We start from the raw sequence: 8,865 nt of genomic DNA, 5'->3' as shown, positions 1-8,865 counted from the left end.
GTCGTGACACTAACATCAATTTTTTTCTTCAGCATCTCCTCCACCTCTACCCCCAAAGACATTCAGGTGCAACATTGTCATTGTCGTCAGCCGCGGTACACGAGCACTCGTGATCACAGGAGACGATTATGATAGAGGTTGGTACGATCACAGTATTTTTTGGATTGCAGCGGTTCACTTAGTACCTTAATTAGTTGCTTACCTTTTAGCCTCCACCAGTACAAGAAATTCCCATGATCCAAGGCAATCTCTACAGAATGTTTGAACCAGTGTTATTTTTTAAAACAATTTCCACGCCTTTGAACAATTATAATACAGAATTCTCAATAATCAGAGCGTGGGTGTTAAAAAGTTTCCCCTTATACGCGTTTATCTTAGAACTCCAAATAATGGTAATATACAGATATAAGATAAATTAGAAACAGAGAAATGAAGTTAGATGCCTCCTAAAATCACAGGATGTGGTTGTTGCGTGAATATAATTGAGGTCAGTACTCCTGCAGGTCATGTGGAGTTTTAGTTTAGTAGTCATATCAAAATTAAGATATTGACAACACTATTGTCTAACCTAATCTTTTTCTCTTTTTGCTTGAAGATTTTAAGTTTAAGATATTCTAAAGTCAGAGTATATGCATGTGAAATTTCTATTCGGTGGAGACTTGAAATTGGAAGATTATTTAAAGTCAGAAGATGTGCAAGTGGTTTATATAGATGAATTACTGCTGAGAGCTCTATTAGATTATTATGACCCTCCAATAATATATGTTCAGTGCACATGTGATATCAGTAGCATTAAGAGACTAGGACTAACGAAATGTATTAGGTAAATGTTCGAGGCTACATAGTTATTACAAATTCCGCGGATATTAAATTTTCTGGAAGTCGATAAGTAGATTATATTTGGTATTAATTGGTTTAGTATAAATATCAAGTGTATGTTTACATTCCCAATTTGATATGAGAGTCGAAGATGGTGATGAACGCAGAAGCCAGAAATCGCCTCGTAACAAGATTGACAGCTCGTTATTCAACCACATGAAATCAATGCCAAAATTTGTCTCATTATTACTACTGTTTTTTCTCAAACACCAAAAGTCAGTACTGCAAATAAATCAAATGAGAGAGAACTTTTGTAATCAAGTTGCAACGTTTGATTCATTTAACATGAACTTTCGTAGCATAAGATATTTGTCTTCATCGAGAAAATAATGTATGAACGGTTTACATGGTTTGCAGAAGCTACACTTAAGTAAAACCAAAAGAAAGAAGGGAACTGAGGAATAATGAAGATCAAAGGTGTTCATTCCCACTAGCTAGACGCAGTAAAATAACTAATAAAGAAGAGAGAAATCAGAAATGAACATAATAACTATAGGAGTTACAAGATATATCTTGCAGAGGCGGAAGAGCTGAAGCTTATGCATTCGGGATTTTAGTCCTACTAATATTTATGAACGTGTGTTGCACGTTAATAATGACACGTGATGATTTAAACATTTATTTATATGAATGAACAATAAAATTTAATTAAAGAGAGAAATTTTATGTATAATATTACAACAATCATCTAAATGCCGAAAAACATTATTACATTAGCATAATACATGAATTTAAAATAAAAGGACATCGTAAAACTTACACAAATGATCAATTTTGTTATGTTAGTTAGATAATTATATATTATAGTTTAAAAGTATTTAAAGTGATGGTATCTTAACGAACACTTCTTTGTGGACAGTATTGTTTTGTGTATGTTTCCTCCTAATGCGTTGGTTGCTCTGTCTTAACCAGAACTCTTGTTGTCGATCTTTATATCCCTCTTGAAAGTGCAACATACAGTTGTTCGTGCAAGAAAATATATTGCGATAAATATAGTCCAATATTTAGAATGTTTGTCCTTATGCTTTATTTATTATATTTGCAAAACATAAACATACTAAAAATTATTTTCACACGAATTTAAAAGGACATTCCTTAGTTTCGGAAGAAGTAAGTTGAATGGGATAAGAATATACTTAGAAGCACATTAACCAGTATCATAATTTTTGCATGTATGATGTTATTGTCAAAACTTCTATATACCACCTATGTGCTATTACATAAGCTATTAGGCGTATATAAGTTTTTCGGTAGCATGACAGACATAATTTTCTTCAAAATTATTCTATATACAATGGAAGATCAATTTTAATTTAGTCTACTATATATACGGTGACACTGACATAGGTAAGAAATAAGAAACATCACAACAAACATGTATGGTAGAAGGCCATTTGGTATTAAAGTATTTAAGTATTTTTCTTAGTAGTAATTATTAGTGTCATTTTCTGCTGAGTCAAAAACTGAAAAATATTTTGTTTTTACTATAAAATTTTGTAATCAACCTTTTATTTAGTTGATCAACATATTCATTTTTGCTAGCTAAGATATCTTTTTAATTCTATCATGCAATTTGCACAAATTGCGTTTTAATCTAATGATAGAAATATTTCTTTTATTAAATGCACTACTATTACCATTGGGATTGATAACCAAGTGTTCGGGAAGAACCAAATCATCTTTTATTGGATCCTCTTCTTCGTTTCCGACACGAAGCAAGAAGACACTGAATATTGGATATGTTCTTACTTTATATTTCCTGTCAGTTGAATCTTTTTCGTTGAGGCCAGAAATATAACTTTGGTAAGCTAGATTTTACAGTCTATGCTTTTGTCGATTTTGGAACCACTGGTAGTACTTGACAGAAGTCACCTCCCAAACTATTAATTTTTCACCAGACGGTTCATTAATATCCAATATATCTCTAGAACTCCAGAAATTATTTCGATCGTTTGACACTTAGTCATAAATGCTTCATCCAATATTATCAATTTTAATTTACTTATAAATTTAGCATCATTGCTCTACTTTGATATATTTGTGATGGTTATTTAAGTTGTTTGAAGAGGTATATCAAATCTAAAGTGGGTGGTCTCATAATAAAATCATTATTTGTACACCACCTGCTATTATTGCTAACAGTGTCATGCCTCTTGATATGATATTTGCAAGTAATGCATGACATAAAAATATTATTTCGATTTCGCCGGAGACATCTACAAAGAATAATCCTGTCATACCAGAGTCGACTCTTTATAATATAGTCTTGAAAACTTATTTTTGTTTATGATTTAGCTTTGATTGTGCTTCCTCAGACATTTGTATAGCATTTTAATTCTTAATAATATACTAACCTTTTTACTTTATATTCTAGCGCTCTTTTTATGAAAACTATTTATGTACCCTGAGATTTTTTTTTTAACTTGAAAAAGAATTTTACTCATATGATGAATTTAAAAAATAATTGAATTGGATTCTCTTGCTAAATAATTAATTAAAAGATTTATTTATTTGGTTTTAACATAAAAAATAATTTATTCAATGTTTATTCAGATATATTAGTTCATCTCTCATTTTGAATATTTAATCTTAATTATATTATTATCCACCATAAATTTTATTTTCAAAGAGTAAAATATTGATATGACATTTCACTTTTAGATTTTAATGTTTGTAGAATCATTAGTGGTATTGACTCTTAAGACCATTTTTTTTCGCTTTCTCACAAATTTATATTCTTAAATATTTTCTTAGTTGTTGCTTAATAATTGGGTATTTACACAAAATATTGATAAAAAAAATATTATTTGAGTAGAAAAATAGTTCAAATATAATATAAAAATATATTATCATAGTGGTATTTTTTTCTCTCAATTTTAACTCTTTATCCATTCTATTTAATATTACTTTTATTGTTTCTACGTATTTGACATTATGTAGTAGTAATGTATTGCCAATATGGAGGGTTCGATTTTATTAAACCTTCTTCGCCAGTTTAGTGGACCTCATCCTCGTTGCGTGAAGTATAGGAGACGTCATTTAGGGGTATGTCACTATGGTACCAATGTATGTTACGAATGTGGAATCGAGGGGCATCCGTTAAGGTACTGCCCCGTCAATCTAAATTCTTCAATTAAGTCAAATAAGAATTTAATAGATAAAATTTTATTAATTTTAAAATTTTATATATTATAAATTTGCATAGAAGATATTGTAGTCCAAAAAATAGGTTATTGCAGCTATGTCCTTTCCCTATGAGTTCTTCCGTTTAATATTTTAAGGCAATTTTGATATATTAATATTGTATTTATGCATTTATAATAATATAGGCTCTCATTTTTCTAAATGAATTTGGACAATATAATACATTCTCAAATTAAATTAGTAATAGAACATTATAATACGTTTTCAAATTAAATTGGTAATAGGAATTTTTAATAAGTATATCCTAAAAGTAATATGATTACAAGTCTAAATATATTTACTTGTTCAATTTTATATGGATTAGACAACCCGAAAATAATTATACTAATAGGATTCTTAAAGGTAATCATGTAGGATTCGTAACATGTAGTATTATGTCCTAAAACTAATAGGATTATAAAGTTAATATCTAGAATTCCGGTTATGTCCTTTTATTATGAGTTATTATGCTTAAAATTATAAGATTATTTTTGTAAACTAACATTGTATTCATGCTTTTATAATAATACTAGTTACTATGTACATGCATTACACGTAAATATTTAGTCAGAACTTTTATGTGAAAGAACAACTAACTAAATTTAGTAACAAATTATTTACAAGATGATATGATCATTGTAAAGTAATTAACGTGATAAAAATACAGCAATCATTTAAATGCTAAACATTAATGTTATTACATTAATAGAATACTTGAATTAAAAATGATATCGTCTTAACCTACAAAGATGATCAATTTAATTAAGTTAAGTAATATCCTATTTATAGTGTATAAATATTCAGTGTGGTAGTATCATATCTAAGTCTTCTTTATAGAGGGTCATTTTTTAGTGTCATATTTCCTTCTATAACTTTGGCTTCTCCATCTTAAAAGTAAAACATATAGTTGTCCATCTTTGAATTACCTCCAAAAAGTATTACTTTTTCACTATTGTACTTTGACATATTTGTGAGGGTTGTCTCAATTATTTATAAAGTTATGTCAAATTAAAATTATGTCGGATATAACCCGAGTAAAATTATACTACTTTATCATATTCAAAGCAATAAAATATTAATTATACACGTGTTTTGATAAATCAAGTCCATGATTAATTAAGATTTTATATATATTTATATATATATATATATAATATATATATATATATATATATATATATATATATATATATATATATATATATATATATATATATATATATATATATTACCGCTTCCAAAAATAATTGCAGATAAATATTTTTTTGTATATATGTGTATTATATATATAGTATATATTTTTTAGCTAGCTAATACTTTGGAAAGTTCAAGTTGATTTTCACATTCTATATGAACATCGTAATGTATTTTTGTTTCTGTTACAGAGCCGGTCCAATCATTGTGTTCCACTTACTTTAGATTGTTTTAACCAATCATAACGCATAATACATTAATAATATTATTCTAAAGGATTTTGCTTTTTATTTGAATATAAATTGATGTAAATCTTGAATTGGAGACAATTAAGCATCTAATGAAAATAAATCAATCAAAAGAAATTTTTTTGTTAAACTTCGATATATAGGAGACTTTGACGAACTTATTCCAGGAAAACTAATCTAACATCAATCGATTTTCTTTGAGAAATTTGTAAAGTAATCAATTACTCATACTGATGTAAAAATAAATAAATTAAAGAGCACAATCTCATATGTATTATTAGAACCACTTTATTATCATGTAAAAGAAACATATTCATATAAACTTCCCCCTATTTTTTAATCCTTTAAAATTAGATTTTATATTTTAAAAAATTACTATTTAATTGTTTTCTTATTATTTAATATTTTAAAAATTAACTCAATTTATTTGAAATATGTAGTAACTCCTAATATTTAGGTAAAAGATACTAACTTAACTTAGTTTTAGCTTTATATGAACTAAATACAAATTAAGACTTTAAAGGATAGTAAGAATTTTCAACTTTGTTTAAATTGTTATTGATGTGTTTAGAACGTAGTACTAAATCTTCTTTTAATACGTGCCTTTTTTTCTAGTATATTCCTTGTTATAAAAGAATTGTAATTAGGAACAACAATTCTTTGAAAGAAAATTATGGACGTACTTTTCTAATTCAAGTAGGATCAACATTGTAGGGTCACACATATGTATAGTTTAAATTGAAAAAGAATTCTATCATTAGATAATTTACCATTAGATCCTTAAATTATACAAATATTTAAGGGCATAAAAGTCGATCAATATTTTAGGAATATTTTAGTCGTTCAACATTTAGCATAAATTATTCGTGCTTTTATAATAATATAGATTGATATAGATTAAATTACTAGGGTCTAAATAAATAATTTATATATATTTAATATATTTATTAAGATAAATATAAGGTTTGAAGCGTATCTTTTTTATGTTAGTTGATCTAAATGGCACCAGGATAGGGCTCGGCCTTCGAATCGCACGTGGTATGATTTTTTGCTTCATACAGTTGGGGCCGAAGCAGCCGCCGGTCGGGGCCGAACCCGTAATCTACATACTAGTTCCACCCTTGCCCTGATATCTTGTGATATTGACGATCTCCTAATGTGGAGGTTAATAATTTGGTTAAGTAATGGAAAACAGGAAAGCAGAATGGGAAACAGAAGGTTCCCTAGCTATGAAGGCAGCAGAGGAGCTGTAAACTACAAATCATCTAAGAGTTGAGAGTTAGTAACAATGACAAACTTTTTTTTCAACACCATGCACCACACGCATTACTAGTTTAATATCTCCCCCTAAGCTTAGGAGGGATTGTTAGTAAATTATTCATCCTCCTAGCAGTATAAATACCCTACGTTAGTACCAGACAATTCAATCATCTCATCTTTGCAATTACTTCTCTTTACAATTTTTGAGGGGAGGAAATTCTGCCATAGATTCCTTATATCATGGCTTCCAAAACAAGAGCCTCAGTTACCCTTTTCCTCTCATTGAATCTCCTTTTCTTTGTCATAGTCAGTGGAACTGATTGTGGCTCTTGTCATCATAATCCTCCTAGCACCGGTAATGGTGGTGGCAATGGTGGTAACACTGGTGGCTCGGGCAATGGTGGCGGCTCCGGCAACGGAGGTGGTTCGGGCAATGGCGGCGGAGGTGGCAATGGACAAGGCAGGTGCCCGAGAGATGCTCTGAAGTTAGGGGTATGTGCAAATTTACTTGGTGGATTGGTGGGAGTGATAGTGGGTTCTCCACCAACTTTGCCGTGCTGCAGCTTGATCGCGGGGCTGGCGGATTTAGAGGCGGCAGTTTGCTTGTGCACAGCCATAAGGGCAAATGTGCTGGGAATAAATCTGAATGTGCCACTCTCTCTTAGCCTTGTTCTCAACAACTGTGGAAGGAATCCTCCTACTGGCTTCACTTGCTAAGCCGAAGTACCCGATTAATTTTATTAATCCTCATTCGGCTTTTGTTATGTTAGTCATTTTGGCGTTTGCATGAATTTTTGTTTATGATCACTTTGTCAATTGTGTTATGCTACCAGTTCTAAATAAGCGAACTTGCAAAATAAAATAGCAGGATCGTAAAGCACAATTGATTTTATATATGTACTTTGGATGTTTATTAATATATGTACTATCAATTTCTGTTTCATAAGCATATTAATTGTGGATTTTGTTGGACTTGTCTATGGTCTTAAGACTATGGTTGGTTATGAATGAAAAAAGGGAAAACGCTAAAAAGTAAAGAAAATGATAAAGAGAGAATTTTTCTTGATAAATTAACTGGATCTCTCAAGACTTACAAGAAATTTGTCCGCAAACCCCTGATGACAAGTAAAGTGTGCAAATTATTGTGACAAAATTACGTCCCTATAAATCATCTTTGTAATTTTTGTTAGTTTTTTGGACGACAATGTTGCTAAAGAAACGCATAATACTATACTTTTTATTGTATTAAATGGGAAATTTCGAAACTTAAGAAAAAATGGAGGGTGTCTAGACATGCGGTGACTGTAGGCTATATATATATGTCGATTGTCAGCTGACTTGAATGACAAAAATTCGCAAAATTTCAAGTTTGAACAACAGTATTCTAGCTACTTTATTCGATTGATTAAAACAACTTCAAGTTCTACTCCTTCCTTCTTATGAAAAGGACTATGCTCACAAAGAAGAGAGAAAATAAAGAGATAGAGAGGAAAAAGATGGTGCGATCATGAGCTCTATCTTTTAGAACCAAACCAAATTTTGGTTGGTTTTACTCCAAATCCTCATATGATAAAATAAATTCAGATTTAGCCTGGTTCTTGATGGAATTTGATCCTAAAAATTGGATCAGGATTCTTTAATTGAGGACTTTGAATATCAACAAAGCTCTTAAATCATGTCCATACATATTAAAGTTCTCTACCTCTACCTTACTGACTTTCCATTTTGGATGCAACTAATAGAAAGGGATTTTTTAACTCTACAGTGGTCTTAAACAACGAGATCCACTATCTCCAGCTCTCTTTGTCATTGCAGCTGAGATTCTTTCAATTATGCTCAACAGGCTCTACTTGAAGAATAAGTATGTAGGGTTTAATATGCCTCTAGGTCCCTTAGATCAATCACTTGGCCTATGCAGATGATGTGGTAATTTTTTTCTCCTGGGATAAGATATCTTTGAAAATCACCATGAGGCAGTTGAGAAGATATAGCTTGTACCTGGACAAAAGATCAATATTGATAAAACTTGCTTCCTCACAACACCTTATACTGATAGCGACATCAGGAATAGGATGAATAAGAATACTGGGTTCAAACACAA

General features: G+C 30.2%; 1 protein-coding gene across 1 annotated transcript; it reads left to right on the top strand.

Moving 5' to 3' along the window:
• The first annotated feature begins 6,984 nt into the window (after positions 1–6,984).
• On the top strand, positions 6,985–7,713 carry LOC142180211 (14 kDa proline-rich protein DC2.15-like). Its single transcript, XM_075251161.1, has one exon. It carries the CDS (start codon positions 7,005–7,007, stop codon positions 7,479–7,481), a length of 477 nt encoding a protein of 158 aa, XP_075107262.1. The 5' UTR covers positions 6,985–7,004; the 3' UTR covers positions 7,482–7,713.
• Positions 7,714–8,865: the final 1,152 nt, after the last annotated feature.

This window comes from Nicotiana tabacum, chromosome 4 (assembly GCF_000715075.1).
Source record: "Nicotiana tabacum cultivar K326 chromosome 4, ASM71507v2, whole genome shotgun sequence".
In the NCBI taxonomy this organism is placed as follows: Eukaryota; Viridiplantae; Streptophyta; class Magnoliopsida; order Solanales; family Solanaceae; genus Nicotiana; species Nicotiana tabacum.
This window is presented reverse-complemented; position numbering and strand designations above follow the sequence as displayed.

Coding starts and splice junctions, on each gene's coding strand:
- LOC142180211 (XM_075251161.1), top strand. CDS start 7,005: ATGGCTTCCAAAACAAGAGCCTCAGTTACCCTTTTCCTCTCATTGAAT.